The 16,102-nt window shown below is 40.7% G+C and overlaps 1 protein-coding gene across 1 annotated transcript in view; it reads right to left on the reverse strand.

Moving 5' to 3' along the window:
* The window catches only part of LOC149180793 (uncharacterized), a 50,457-nt gene extending 36,010 nt beyond the window's left edge, over positions 1–14,447 (reverse strand). Inside the window, exon 1 of the mRNA XM_089416297.1 lies at positions 14,208–14,447. Within this exon, the coding sequence (XP_089272423.1) occupies positions 14,208–14,277 (70 nt within the window). The 5' untranslated portion in view covers positions 14,278–14,447. The remainder of the gene's footprint in view (positions 1–14,207) is intronic.
* Positions 14,448–16,102: the final 1,655 nt, after the last annotated feature.

Raw genomic sequence — 16,102 nt, forward strand, 5'->3', positions numbered from 1 at the left:
CAAAGTGACTGCGCTGCCCCTGGGAATTTTAGCCTGCTGCCCACAATGAGCAACGAAATTCCTTCAATCTTCACCTTTGAGCTCTTTGGCTAATCAACTGCGCTCTGATACCATGTGGAAATTCCTAGATCTAAAAATCTCAGGAATCCTACTGCAACCAACTGAAGACTTCACCTAGATCTAAATTACATTACAAACTTATTTCAGATTTCTTCTTGAAACATTGAAGTAAATTACTAAAGCAGCCTACACCAAATTAAATATGATTCTGAAACATAGAAACTGAGCAAGGAAATATGTGTTCTGTTGCAAAACAACTACGTCCAGCTAAAGATATTCTCTACGCAAATACTGAGTTGCTCCCTCTGCCTCTGGAATCACTCGATTTGGAGAGATCGATTTTTTCTGCCCCACTCTGAAAAATCGAATCTCCTCAAGTAACTCGGCCTCTTGGCAAAGTGACTGCGCTGCCCCTGGGAATTTCGGCCTGCTGCCCACAATGAGCAACGAAATTCCTTCAATCTTCACCTTTGAGCTCTCCGACTGATCAACTGTGCTCTGATACCATGTGGAAATTCCTAGATCTAACAATCTCAGGAATCCTACTGCAACCAACTGAAGACTTCACCTATATCGTAAATTACATTACAAACTTATTTCAGATTTCTTCTTGAAACATTGAAGTAAATTACTAAAGCAACCTACACCAAATATATGATTCTGAAACATAGAAACTGAGCAAGGAAATACAAACACAAAGAACACCATTATTTATGGACAAATGTCCTCGGAAAAACCCAACTTGGGAAAACCAGTGCAGCAGTGAGGGTTTTATTTTATTATGCAGCAGTGAAATCTGAGTACAACTATGGATGCCCAACTGGCAATCCAAACAGCAAGAAAATCTGGCAGAGATATTCCCTAAGCAACCCCGGCCCTCATGTTGCCTACACTCATGTTCCTACACTTGCGCGTTCTTGCACTAGCACGTTCTTACACTCGCGTTCCTGCACTCGCGTTCCTGCACTCGTGCGTTCCTGCACTCGCGTGTTCTTGCACTCGCACGTTCCTGCACTAGGAATAACTCAGCCTCTTGCTACTATCTCTCTGAATCTGGAAATCTTCCTCTGGATCACTGTTCTTGCACTCGCGAGTTCCTACACTCGCGTGTTCCTGCACTCGCGCGTTCCTACACTGGGAATAACTCAGCCTCTTGCTACTGTCTCTCCGTATCTGGAAATCTTCCTCCGGATCACTGTCCCTGCCCCTCTACTGCAAAGGATCTCTTCGATCAAAATTTCCTCCTGAGAACTTCTCACTTCAGAAATTCGATCTCTTGATCTCGGTGTATCTTCCAAATGACCCTCAAGCCCCTTCTTATATCTTCCTGTTGGACAACCAACGACCTAGATTAACCCCTAATCAAAGGCTCAGATCATTTTGACTTGAGCTTCGTCTTTATCTAGAAGATTCACCCACAATTAGATTAATACCCATTAATATTTTAATTACATATTAATTATTTTAATATAATCATCTTTGGGTGGAATTTCCCAAATCGGTTTCTGGTTCTTTGGAATGCATGTGCCCAAGCCTCCCTACAAAATTTGAGGCTTAGAGCACATCCGATGCTACCGCAAATCAACATATTGTTACTTCTGGAAAAAGCTACTTTAGTGTACTTCCCTAGTACACACCCTCTGCACAAGTCATGATTTTCATTACTAAGGACTGGTACTCCTGTAAAGTTTCTCTGAGCATCCTCAGTGCTCCATGGTGTAAATGCCCCACTCGCCTGTGCCATAATTCATTTTGTTCATTTTCACCATCATAGTTGTTGCCTATCATTGCCATTGAAGACTCAAGCTGCAACCTATACAATTTGTTCCTACGAGTTCCAATTTGTCTTTTCTTCTTCCAGCTTGGATCCTTGACATATACTTTCTTTCCAATGAAGTATACATCGTATCCCTTGTCTTGTAACTAAGACACTTAAATCAGATTCATTCCTAACCCCGGCACATGCAGAACATTGGTGGCTCCCGATGTTGGTTCCTACTTCTATCTGAAATGTTGTGGTGCACTGGAGTACACTTTGTCATATTTCCCATTGTAATATGAAAATCCATTTGTTCTTCTTGATAGCTCGAGAAATATTCTCGTACTCTAGTCATATGAGTTGAAGCCCCGCAATCAATATACCAAACATCTGTCGACGCTGAACTTGCTAGGCAAGCGAATTCTTCTTCTAGTCTAGAACCCAATTCTGAGTTACTTTGAGTGTCCATCTTTGTGTTGTTTTCTAACGCTATCCTACCCTTGCAACTGATGTAAAATAAATTGCGTCCTTTCCTAAGAACTACACAATTCTCTAGGGTTTCTATTTTTTGCCTTTGTAGCAATATCGAACTTCCTCCTTTTCCTCAACGAGAGCTCTTCAGTCTGCACTCCTGCTTAACCTTCCTCTGATACCATGTGAAAATTAAAAAACAGAAATCCTACTACAGTGATAATATTATTTCTTCTACTTATTAATTCAGAAATAAGTTATTCACTGTGTTCTTACGGTGAATATCAAAATAAATTCTACTGCAGACTTCACAAATAAAATTCTGAAAGCGAATGCAATAACAACACAAGAATAACCACAATGACACAGTTATTTTTGGACAATCATCCCCGGAAAAACCCAATGTGGGAAAACCAGTGCAGCAGATGAGGGTTTCTTTATTATTCTTCAGCAAAAATCTCTTGTACAATATACAACCAACAGAACAGAAGTGAGAAACTTTACAGATGCTTCCTGACAAATCTCTGATCCAGGAGAAGTGCTTCTCAACCCTTTGAATCCCTCTGTGTCTTCCTACATCAATTTTCCTCACGTTGGCCCAGCGTCAGACTGCTCACGCAGTCCCAACGTCAACCTGCCCTGCACTGCCTCTTTCTGCGTCACACTTCTGCACTGGCTCTCCCTGCTCTGCGTCTTCTTGCCTTGTACTCCCGACTGATGTTGATGCCCTCTCTCTCTTTCTCACCTGCAACTCTCCCTCTGATTCGATTTTCTCTTGCCAAACTTCGACCAGTGAGAAAATCAATCTTACTCGGGTAACTGAGTATCTGCCTCTGGTGTGTTCTCCAAGTGCCCATCAAGCCTCCTCTTATAATCTTCTCGTTGATCAATCAACGACCCAGATTAGATTCTAATCAATGGCTAGGATCATATTGACTTGACCTCTGCCTTCTTTTATAAGTTTCACCCGCAGTTTAGATTAATACCCATTAGTTATTTTAATTTCCTAAGTTTAGACTTATGGTCCCATTAAAAATAATTAATTATTTTAATAAAATTGTCTCCGGGTGGAATTTCCCAAAACGATTTCTAGGTATTGGAGAATGCATGTGTCTAAGCCTCTCCGCAAATTTTGGGACTCATAGCACATCCGATGCTACCAGAAATCAACACATACAACATTGGATTGGCTATTATCCATCTCCATATTTCAGCTCTTTTCTTGGACTCACATACACCCCTTGGGATTGGGGGGCATGTTGGAAACATCTCTTAGGGATTATGTAAACTTGGATTATTACTTGCAAGGAAGGGTAAAGTGTTAAAATTGGCAACTAGGGCCAAACTCCACATGGGTCATCTTATTTATGACAGCTGATATTTTTAATAGACTCCTCTCTCGAAGAGGTGTGGGATTGATCTAAAGATCATCCAATTCTGATTTGTACAAATGAAGATATGAATTTATTTATATTAAGGACAACTTGTCAAAGTCATCCAACAAACTCATGTAGGCTCAGAAGCCCAACAGTCACGTCTAGTCATCCTCAACGTTAGCCTATAAATATGTGATGCCTCATCCTCATTTGGACATCACTCATCTTCACACATCTCTCTCTCCTCATCTGATTGGGTACGCATTTCTAGGCAGCCTCTCTCTCCACACGTGCGAAGCAAAGGACAACAATTTTTTTTGTTTTGGGTTTGACCAGTGTTGACTAGCCATCATTGACTTGTTTGACTATGTTTTTGTGAGGGTTATTTCTGTTTGGGCAGGTCACATTTCTAGGCACGAAATTGAGGCAATTCGTATTGTTTGACCAACGTTGACTGTGGTTAGCGCTAACCGCAAGTTGACTGTTTGACCAGAGTGTGACTGGGCAAAATTCGATTGTTTTGAGGGTTGTTTCATCTTGTTGTTTGGAGGTCGAAGTTTATTGAAGTTGACCAAATCTTTGAGGGTCAAATCTGCCCTGTTGACCAGCGTTGACTTTTCTGGTTAGGGCTCTTTTGCTACTGTTATAAATTATCAGAATTTGTAAATTGTACTATCTCTCTCCGCTGAACTATTGAAGACTAAAAGAAGATTTGACCAAGGGTTTCCCCACATTGGGGTTTGTCCCTGGTTGGTGCCACATATTGTGTCCTCTTGTCTTGGCTTGTCTTCTATTAATTATGTTTATGTTCTATCAACATTTTACTTACATGTTTATGTGATTGCTAAACTGAAATTGATATTGGGCTCATAAAGAAATTGAAGTAAAATTGCTCTAAAGCATAGAACATACCATTGTTGCCTAAAATTAACATGGTATGATTGGTATTATAGCGGAGGTGAAGACAAAGCCCAAGCAAGAGTGAAAGAGCAATCACCAAAGACAGTTGGACAAGGACAAAAAACTCAATGGGTTCCTCATCCTACTTCCCGACTGAAGACAAGCTCCATGATAAATCTGACTATCATGGATGGAAGATGTCTCTTGATTTGACCTTGGAAGAGAAGGAAGTGATGGATTATGTGCAGGGTAAAATCCTTGAGCCTCCTTCAAATGCATCGGCTGCTGCGAAGACCAAGTACAATAAGGCTAAAGTCAAAGTGAAGAAGATTATCAGGGATTCCATTGACAAGCATCTGGTGGCCTATATCTCTGAATTGAAGACCTCCAAGGAGATATACGACAGGTTGGTCGGCATGTTCAAGGTTAGTAATGCTAATCAAATTCTCTTTCTCAAGAATAAGTTGAAGGATATTAAGAAGGGCAAGGACAAGGACATTCAATCCTATTTCTTGAGGATTACTGAGATCAAGAATGATCTACTCTCGATTGGAGAAGTCATTCCTGACAAGGAACTTACTCTCACCACCCTTGGAGGACTCCCACCTGAGTGGTATGTATTTAGAACCACTATACTCAACAATGATCGAATTCCAAGGTTTGAAGAATTGATGTCGAGATGCATTCAAGAAGAAACAAGAATGGTGGAGCAAGAAATGCCTTCTAATAGAAGCAACCCCACTGCATTCTCCGCTCATGCCAAGAGGAAGAACAATGCAAGTTCAAAGAAGCAAAGTCAAGGAAGATCGGGATTCAAAAATGGAAGGAAGGGAAGATGCTTTGTTTGCAATAAGTTTGGCCACTATGCAAGGGAGTGTCCTAATAGAAGGGATACACCTCGAGATGATGACTATCATAACAACTCCAGGGGCAACTTCAACAACAACGATCAAAGGAATGGCAGGTCTAATGGCAAAGGAAAAAGGAATGCGAGACATCAAGGAAATGGTCGACCCTCCAAGAAATCAAGGAACTCCAGGTATGATGAATCCAATGTTGTTAACAATAAGCAAAAAGAGTACTATCTTATATCGGCACTCTCACTGCCTCTCCTCCGACACTTTGGGAAATTCGTTGATTGATAGTGTGTGCCTCAAGGCACTTCACCGGATACAAGGAAGCCCTCTCTAATCTAATAGAAAAGGAGACAAACTTGGAGATCATCCTTGGAGACAATGCCACCTATACTGTGAAGGGAGTAGGGAATGTTACCCTTCAATTGAATCAAGGTAACACTATTCATTTGTAAGAAGTACTATATGTACCCGATCTCAAGAAGAACATGGTGTCCATTTCAGCAATGGAAGATAAAGGATTCAAGGTGGCTTTTATCGATGGAAAGGTACGTGTTTGGAAAAGAAATTTCAATGATGCTTTTACTCTTGGGTTCAGGGTTGACACTTTGTATCAAGTTGGAGGAAGTCCATTGGGAGCCATGTCTTGCGACACATCTCTACAATTTGAACTATGGCACCGGAGGTTCGCCCATCTTCATTATAAGGCCCTACCCGATGTGAGACAGATGGTGACAGGTATGCCCGAGTTCAAAGTAGAGCATGAAGGTGTATGTTCGAGATGTGCTGAAGGAAAACTTACAAGGGGACCATTCCCCTCAAGTAATAGCAAGACCACAGACATATTGCAATTGATCCACTCCGACATATCTGGTATGATGCCCGTAAACTCCTTGGGAGGATACTTATATTATCTCACCTTTGTGGATGATTATTCTCGCAAGACCTGGATCTACTTCTTGAAGAAGAAGGATGAAGTGTTCACCTGGTTCCGACATTTCAAAGCCTTGATCGAAAACCAATTCGAGAAGAAAATCAAGATATTGAGGACTGATAATGGGACCAAGTATGAATCCAATGAATTCCAAGATTATTGCAGAGAAGTTGGCATTAAGAGGGAGACTACAACGCCATACACTCCCGAGCAGAATGGTGTGGCTGAAAGGAAGAATCGCTCTATTGTAGAAGTTGTTTGTGCCATGCTTCATGATCAAGGCCTTCCGAAGTTTCTATGGGCTGAAGCTACAAATATCGTCGTGTATGTTCAAACCGATGCCCTCATCAAGCATTGGACTCCAAGAGTCCCGAAAAAATGTTCACTGATAAGAAACCATGTCTGATGTTGATGAACCTATGGATCCTATTGATCCACTCCCTCATGAGTTTTCCTCCTCCAAGAGGAGACCCTCGTGGCTTAGGGAGACTCTCAAAGATGCTGAGAGGCATATTGCACCAAGGGGAATTTTCGTGAAAGCAAGAAGTCCAACAAGTATCAAGGATAATTGACCGCCATGAGCACTATCATTCAAAATGAGCCTTCATCATTCGAAGAAGCCGTGAAGCAACAAGTATGGAAGGATGTTATTACTGAAGAATACGAGTCAATTATGAAGAATGATGTATGGGATGTGGTCCTTAGACCCCAAGACAAATCGGTTCTCACTTCTAAGTGGCTCTACAAAATCAAGCATGGAGCTGATGGAAGTGCAGAAAAGTTCAAAGCTCGCTTTGTTGCTCAAGGCTTCTCTCAAAAGGAAGGTGTAGATTACGATGAGATATTTGCACCTGTTGCCCAATACACCACCATCCGCTCGATCATAGCCCTTGCTGCCTCGCAAGAATGGAACCTACATCAGATGGATGTCCAGATCGCCTACTTGCATGGTTCAATCAAAGAGGAAGTCTATGTGGAACAACCCGAGGGGTTTGAAGTTCATGATCGGGAATCTCATGTATGCAAGTTGAAGAAAGCTCTCTATGGATTGAAGCAAGCACCCCGAGCTTGGTATGAGAGGATTGATAGCTATCTGATGAAGCTGGGATTCACTAGAAGTGAAGCCGATCCGAACCTTTACTTTAAGGTTGAAAATGATAAACCTCTCATTCTGGTACTTTATGTGGACGACCTCTTTCTGACAGGTGCAGACCCTCTCATTCACAAATGTAAGAGGGAGTTGGCTTCTAAATTTGAGATGAAGGACCTAGGACCGATGCACTATTTCCTAGGGTTGGAGGTCTGGCAAAAGCTAGGTGAAATTTTCCTCTCTCAAGGAAAATATGTTGTGAAGATATTGGAAAGATTTGGGATGGTGGACTGCAAGCTTGTGACTACTCCAATGGAACTTAACTTTAAGAAGTTATGTGGTAGAAATGCTTTTGAGTATCGTCAACTCATAGGAGCATTGATGTTCTTGGTAAACTCCCGTCCAAACATATGTTTTGCAGTTAACACATTGAGCCAATACATGGTTGAGCCTCATCATATACATTGGATTGCCAACTCATAGGAGCACTGATGTTCTTGGTAAACTCTCGTCCAGACATATGTTTTGCAATTAACACATTGAGCCAATACATGGTTGAGCCTCATCATATACATTGGATTGCCGCCAAGAATCTTCTGAGATATCTTCGGGGCACAATCACTCATGCACTGAGATACATTGTCGGAAATGTGAGGTTGCATGGTTATTCTGATGCTGATTGGGCTGGCAATGTGGTGGATCGCAAAAGCACTTCTGGATGTCGTTTTTCTTTGGGTTCCACTTTGATATCCTGGATGAGCAAGAATCAGAAATCGGTTGCCTTGAGCACCACCGAGGCCGAATACATAGCTGCTAGTATGGCCTCCTGTGAAGTTGTCTGGTTGAGGAAGCTCTTCAGTGAGCTGTTTGGACATGTGTTGGATACCACCGTGATCCTCTGCGACAACCAGAGTGGGATCTGATTATCAGAGAATCTCATGTTTCATGATCGCTCCACGCATACAAATATCAAGTACCACTTTATCCGGGGTATGATACAACGAGAAGCAATAGGGCTCCATCACATTGGGACTGATGAGCAAGTCGCCGATATTCTAACAAAGCCCCTGGGGAAGGTCAAATTCTTGGCCTTCCGAGAATGACTTGGAGTCGTGGAGAGACCCTCTTATGAGGGTCCTGTATGAGATGGACATTGAGCTCTGGGAGCTCCAGGGGGCTTGGGGTACTTCTTGGAGCGGTGAGCAACCATAGGGTGAGTGGTTCAGCCTTCCCCTAGTGGTTTGTTGTGTATAGGGTGAGTGGTTCATCCTTCCCCTGTGATACCCCTTGGCGACATGTGAGCAGGACGAGTGGTTCATCCTTCTCCTGCCGAGACATCCTACCCATGCAGTCTGGGACTCATGGGAAGTACCTCTCATCTGGACAATGAGTAGGGAAATGAGGATAGGGACCATAGTACTACCGATGGACGCATCGTGTACGACCGTACTCCCAATGCTAGGATGTCCAATATTGATCTAGGATCAATGGAAACTAACTTCGGGTCAGTAAGAGTGGTATGAGACACTCTCTTTTGATTGGGACTGACTTCGGGTCAATAGAGAATGGTATGATACTTTCTCAATCACTTCTTCTTCTTCATAGTTCAGCAAAGCAGTGCAGAGCAGTGCATGGATGGCAGAGATAGTACAAATTGGCAGATGGATTAGCAGGTGGAGTTCTCCCTAGTTGAGAGGGAGTGTTAAAATTGGCAACTAGGGCCAAACTCCACATGGGTCATCTTATTTATGACAATTGATATTTTTATTAGACTCCTCTCTCGAAGAGGTGTAGGATTGATTTAAAGATCATTCGATGAAGATATGAATTTATTTATATTATGGACAAATTGTCAAGGTCGGCCAGCAAACTCATGTAGGCTCAGAAGCCCAACAGTCACGTCTATCCATCCTCAACGTTAGCCTATAAATACACGATGCCTCATCCTCATTTGGACATCACTCATCTTCACACATCTCTCTCTCCTCATCTGATTGGGTACGCATTTCTGGGCAATCTCTCTCTCCACACGTGCGAAGGAAAGGACAGCCATTTTTCTGTTTTGGGTTTGACCAGAGTTGACCTGTTTGACTGTGTTTTTGTGAGGGTTATTTCTGTTTGGGCAAGCCGCATTTCTAGGCACAGAAATCGAGGCAATTCGTACTGTTTGACCAACGTTGACTATGGTTAGCGCTGACTACAGGTTGACTGTTTGACCAAACTTTGACTGGGCAGAATTTGACTATTTTGAGGGTTGTTTCATCTTGTTGTTTGAAGGCTGAGGTTGACTGAAGTTGACCGAATCTTTGAGGGTTAAATCTGCCTTGTTGACCAGCGTTGACTTTTCTGGTTAGGGCTCTTTTGCTGCTGCTATAAATTATAAGAATTTGTAAATTGTACTATCTCTCTCTGTTGAACTATTTTTTTTTTTAACCACATGGTGAATCGGTAACTGCCAGGCCTAATCTATGGGAGACCAAGGATCAAACCTCATAGCTGCCACTATAACACCAAGAGCATAACCAACCACCTGCAAGTCGGGTATACTAAGTTCCTATGATTTTAGCAAGAGCAGACTCACGGGAAAGGGGAATCTGCCCCTCTAGCAGCCACCAAAGCAGGTCATTGTACTCAATGAGATTTGAACTTCGGTCTGCCCGGGCTTCGCCCATGTGACTTACCGTCAAACCACACATGAAGACTAAAAGAAGATTTGAGCAAGGGTTTCCCCACATTGGGGTTTGTCCCTGGCTAGTGCCACATCTTCTGTCCTCTTGTCTTGGCTTGGCTTCTATTGTTTATGTTTATGTTCTATCATCATTTTACTTACATGTTTATGTGATTGCTAAATTGAAATCGATATTGGGCTCATAAAGAAATTAAAGTAAAATTGCTCTAAAGCACAGAACATACCATTGTTGCCTAAAATTAACATAAAGCCACAAATGAATGTGAAGAGTCATAAGGAATCCAAAAGCAGCATGGAAGATGAAACCAAGGGTCATAAAATTGTATTTATATGTGTATCATTTGAATAATAGGTATCAAATGTTTATCTAATCCTCTTGCATTTTCAAGTGTGTTCTAACAATTCTTTGATCTACACCTATGGACTTGATCCCTCAAGTTCATTATGGTTTCTACTAACCATTGGTTTCCAACTCACCATCATGTAATCCATATTTGCAATCTAGAGTGCAAATCAAGTGGTAAGGCTTTGTTCTATGGTAATTTTTCCAAAATCATACATATTTAAACTAAATGAATGTATAAATTGTATAAAGAATTTTCAAGAATCATTGCATCCAATTTGAATCAACAAACCAAACCTAAACACTCGCCTAGGGTATCTCAGAAGAGAGACCTAGGTGTTCTTCCACTTAGACACCAATCGCCTAGACCTACATATTTAAACTAGAAAACAACCAACTCGCCTAAACACGATACCAACTCGCCTAGACCTACACTCGCCTAGGGTATCTCAGAAGAGAGACCTAGGTGTTCTTCCACTTAGGTGTTCTTCCACTATGAGTTTAAATATGTAGTTTAAACACTCGCCTAAACACTATTTAGTGAATCACTTCTTTCTTCCCAGTGCTCCCAATGGATAGGGCCACCAAGAGGTAAGCAGTGCATGAGGAAGCACCCAAAGCATTGAAGCTCCCCTTGTACTCAGCTCTAGAGCATTGTAGTTTCTTTTGGCATGGTGATCGTTGTGTCTAGATCATAGAGATTAGCTTATTTTTTGCTTTTGTAGGAGTGGCCTTCACACTCCCACTTTGTATTGCCACTTATGTAGTTAACACTCTTATTGAGCTACTTTTGGTAATTTGTTGGACATCAATAAGTTTATTTTATCTTAATTATAGGTCAGCTCTAAAATGTCCCATGACATGTGATATGCTTTTAATTTAGCAACCATTTGATCAAGGAGGCATAGGTTGAATAATTAGATCTTTACAAAGGCTAGTAAGAAGTCCTCAAATCCTATTGACTAGATCAGCATTACTACCTAGTTAGCCTTAAAGCCATCAACAAGGCTTCCCTCCCAGCAAGGTAATATGAAGATTGACCTCATATCACACAAGATTCAGGATCAAAGCTTGTAGCATGCTTAGTTGAGTGAATTTGACATAAGCTTCTTTCTTGGACATAGGAGTAAGAAATTTGTTTTATATCACGATACAATTAGCAAGGATAAGCATGCTATACACATGACCATTCAAGTGGTTTAGGAAGTTGTTAAAAGCAAGAGCTTACACAGTATCATCTTTCCCTTCAAAGAGTGTTATCAAAACTGGACCAATCATTTCTTGAACCAGACAAGAACTGGAAAAAAAATTGGAAAAAAACTGAACCACAAAACCAATCAACCAAAAAATACATAAAATATTGAAACCATATATATATATATATATATATATATATATATTCAAACCATTATATACAAATATGCAAAGTTTCTCATGTATATATCAAGTAAGGGTTAGGTTTTTTTGCTTGCACTTTTCCTTTGGTTAAATTTGATTTTCAAAGGTTCCTATTCTAGCCATGTCACATGGCATCGTAAATAATCAGCCCAGTACGGCCAAGTAATTTCCATAAGGAACTGGCCCAGTACGGCCCCCAACAGTCAAAACGACTGATTTTGTCAATTCCGATAGCACTGCCTTCAAGAAAGAAGGCAAGACTTTGTGTAATGATTGCCAAAATGAGAGTCAAAGGTGCACTAGGCTATAAATATGAATTGAACCTCCATTGGTAATCACTTTTGTTTACAAATAATTGAAATTCTCTCTGTACCCCAATCTTATTTCCATATACAATGGGCGCAACATCTGGTAAATTTTATACTCTCTTCTTGCAGATAATCCGTTGGGTAAATTTTGTACTCTCTTCGTGTATGGTTACAAGTGTCATGTTATGGGGGTTAACAACTATAATGTTTAATCACTGAGACTTTAGGTTGTAGCATTCCTTACCTCTGTCAATAACTTATTTCCATAAATTCTGCATACAGTACAAAATTGATGATCTTCCATCACCCTGGACTCTTGTTATAAAGCAAGTGTGCCAGACAAAGGTAAAAAGAACGCCACATGAAGAGATCCCATACAAGAATTGGTTAGAATCGAGCATTCTAAAGAATTTGGAAGGTTCACTGCACTAAGAGGCATTTAAAATGTGGCATTTAAAATAAAATAAAAACTAAGAGGCGCTTTCTACAGCGCAGCAAGAGGACAACATGTAATTTTCTGCTCAACTTCAAGCTGAAATGTGGCGTTCAAAATAAAACAAAATATATTTCAATGTAGGCTTTTAAGTAAAATATTTTATTGCAGGCCTTAGGTAGGAAAACAAAAATATATCTACAACTTTGAAAAAAAGGGACATCTCTCCCATCTACCCGTCACATAATAGGAAGAGAAAGGATGGTGAAAGTTAATGGGCAGCTTTTATAAGTTTTAATCCATGGTTATTACTGATTCTTGCCATTGATTAAAGAAATTTATATATATATATTACAAAAGTTACTCAACAAACGCAGTGTAAGTGTCCACATCATCATCCCGTTGAATTCAAATTCTACTCAATAATAATGACAAAACATTCGCTTTGTCAATATTGCATTTGGTTCTGTCCTCTTTGATTCTAGGTTGCTTATGAGACGAATAAACAAGCAAGAAAGTTAGCTGGGCATCCCAGCATTGCATTTGGTTTTCTTCCTTTTGTTTTTTTATCGCTTTTGGTGTGTATAAACAACAGGGAAAAGCCTTTTTTCCCCGCTACCTTGGAAGATAAACATTGAGTGCAGCAAAGGATATGGATTAACCCACATAAGATCCATCTTAACTTTGGCTATATCAATCTTTGAAAAGGATCAAATCTGTATAGATAAAAACTTTTTTGAGGAAGTAAAATTTGAGGAAGATAAAAAACTTTTTTAGCAAGCAAAATTTGAGGAAGGTTTGCACCCTGACAGATTTATCCCCTGAACACTGGTTTGAGCTGGAGTTAAGATGCATCTATGCTGGTATTTGTCTTTTGACATTAAAAACAATTATGGGTTATCTTAAAGATTGTCCAGATTTGTAAGTATGGTCAGCTATAGCTCCCGGAATTTGGCATGAAACGTCAGACGCCTTGCACGACAGTAATACCAAAAATCGACTGCGACCACTGGTCCCCGTTGAATCCACAGAGGGAGAAGATATGCATCTATAACATAGACAAAATAATTCTTCTTTAGAATTAGACTTTCAGCTTAACTGCGTAATCCTGACTTGCAAGTTACCAAATGACAGGGCAAAACATATGCTCCATCTTCACAAATTGACACTGTAACACAAATTGAAACGGATTTTAAAGCACAAATTAACACCATCTTACCCTGATAAGTTAAACCAATGTTTACAGACTTAGCCAATCTAGGGTTTCACTCAACGCCGCTTCTAAAACGCCATCAATTCCATCCTCGAGTTTCCGAGGCTGGAAGAGACCGTCAGAAAATGTATTTCTTTTCAAAATCAATTCAATTTTGCAAACAAAGGACCAGAATTCGACGATTTCCGAAAATAGTTCCGCCTAGCTAGAATATAGCATATGGGATCTAAACTACCAAGGAAGAAAAACAGTGGCCAACAGTAGAATGCCGGAGAAATCTCAAATATAACACAAGTGTGCGAATTCAAGCATAAATAATAGTACAAATTATTTATGATCACATCTGATAAAATTGAAAACAGGGGGGTGGGTCGATTACCTGCAGACCAACATGCGGAAAGGATGAAAAGGGAAAGAAGTGTTTCACGGAGTCTTCGATGAATCTTCATGGCGATCCTTCGTTCTGCAGGCCCTCCGGGAAAGAGTTCTTGACCACGCCAAGCCAATCCAATCCAATATACAACTTTCCCCCTCCCTGTTACCAGAATTACTGTGGTTTCGTTGGCTGGCCTGATTTCATTTTATATTAGTTTTCTGGTTGAAATACATAAAGTTGGAAGAAATGAAACGAATCTGAATGAAATTAAAAGTTCGAATAAAGTGAAACGTTTCGATGGAACAGGAGGAAGAAAAAAATATATATATATATCATTTCACATTAATTTATAAATTTAAAATATTAAAATAATATTATTACATCTGTTTCCTATACAGATTATAAATTCTAGTGGAGTGATCTAAGTTGTTGTACCATCACCAACTTAGGTGTTGCGTCTTTGTTTACCAATCAGAATTCGTTGGTGCTTTATACAAGGATATTGTAATTGGTTACATATTAAAGATAGTCATGTCATTTTAAATTTTGTGGGGTTTTAAATTAGGGAGTTTTTAACTTTATAAAATATGAATCTAGTGTGTATGTGAAAAAATGATATCTAACGGAAAACTCCTCATACTTATTCGACGACACAGGGAGGAGTGGAGAAGTTAGGGTTGGAGTTGAAGACAGGGTTTTGGTTTCAGGGTACCATGGCGGGGAGTGCAGGGGGGAGTGTTGCTCCCTCCTACAGCCAGGAAGCCACAAGAGGAAGTCAGAACACGGGAAAGAAACATTTCAAAAAACCACTGGACAAGATCTCAGAAACCAGAAGTCAGGGGACATCTGGAAGAAGTGGAGATCGGGATCAGGAAGGGGATCAATAGGAAATGAGAAAAGAAAAGGAGATTGGAGGCAGTAGTGAAAAACCGGCTTCCAGAAAGACTACGGGAGTCTGCAAGCCCAAGTCAGGCATTATTCCTCGAGTCGTATTAAGCGACCCAGCGATACAAGCTCATAGAGATCATATGACAGAGCATGCAATTATATGCAAGTTCATGGGGCTATGGCCGACGAAAAGGGCTTTACATGTCTGGATAAGGAGCCATTGGAAGCCAAAGGAAATACATTTACATTTGAATTCTAAGGGTTTTTTCACAGTAGTGTTTGCAAGCCTAGAAGACAAAGACAGCGTGTTTGAAGGGGAGCCATATTTCTGTGCTGCGGCAGGACCCTACATGCGGCCATGGATGATGAACTTTGTCCCGGAACGTGAAACATTCACTTTAGTACCGGTTTGGATCAGACTATATTCCCTTCCTTTGGATTATTGGTTGCCAGAATCTTTGAAAACCATAGGCAACAAGCTAGGACATTTTCTAAAAATCTCAGAGGCAACTCTGAAAGGGAGATATACCTCCTTTGCCCGAATATGTGTGGAAATGGATCTATCTGGAGCCCTACCGAAAGCGATCATTTTAGAAGTATATGATGAAGAATGGGTGCAGACAGTGGACTATGAGCACATACCATTCAGATGCCGCAAATGCCATGAACATGGGCATCTATATAGAGACTGCCCTACAATCAACAGGGAAGATAATAAAAAAACCACTGTCGAGAGAGACCACGAGGGTTTCACCAAAGTTGGGAGTAAAGGAAAAGGAGGAAAGCGTCCACACAAGAAGGCAAATGAGGACAAACGCACAAGACAAAACAGCTTCAAGATCTTGGAGGAAGAAGAGGGGAACAAGGAGACAGTCCAGGACATGGAGAATGTAACAAAAGAACAGGATAGGGTAGCTGACATGGAGGATATCACAGTAGACAACCAGCAAAAGGATGATCTACCAAGCCTAATGGAGATCAGTAGGGACCAGGAGATGACTCCAAGTGAA

Source organism: Pinus tabuliformis, chromosome 3_2, assembly GCF_031772625.1.
Source record: "Pinus tabuliformis cultivar Carrire ecotype Pingquan chromosome 3_2, CPIR1, whole genome shotgun sequence".
NCBI classification, from domain to species: Eukaryota; Viridiplantae; Streptophyta; class Pinopsida; order Pinales; family Pinaceae; genus Pinus; species Pinus tabuliformis.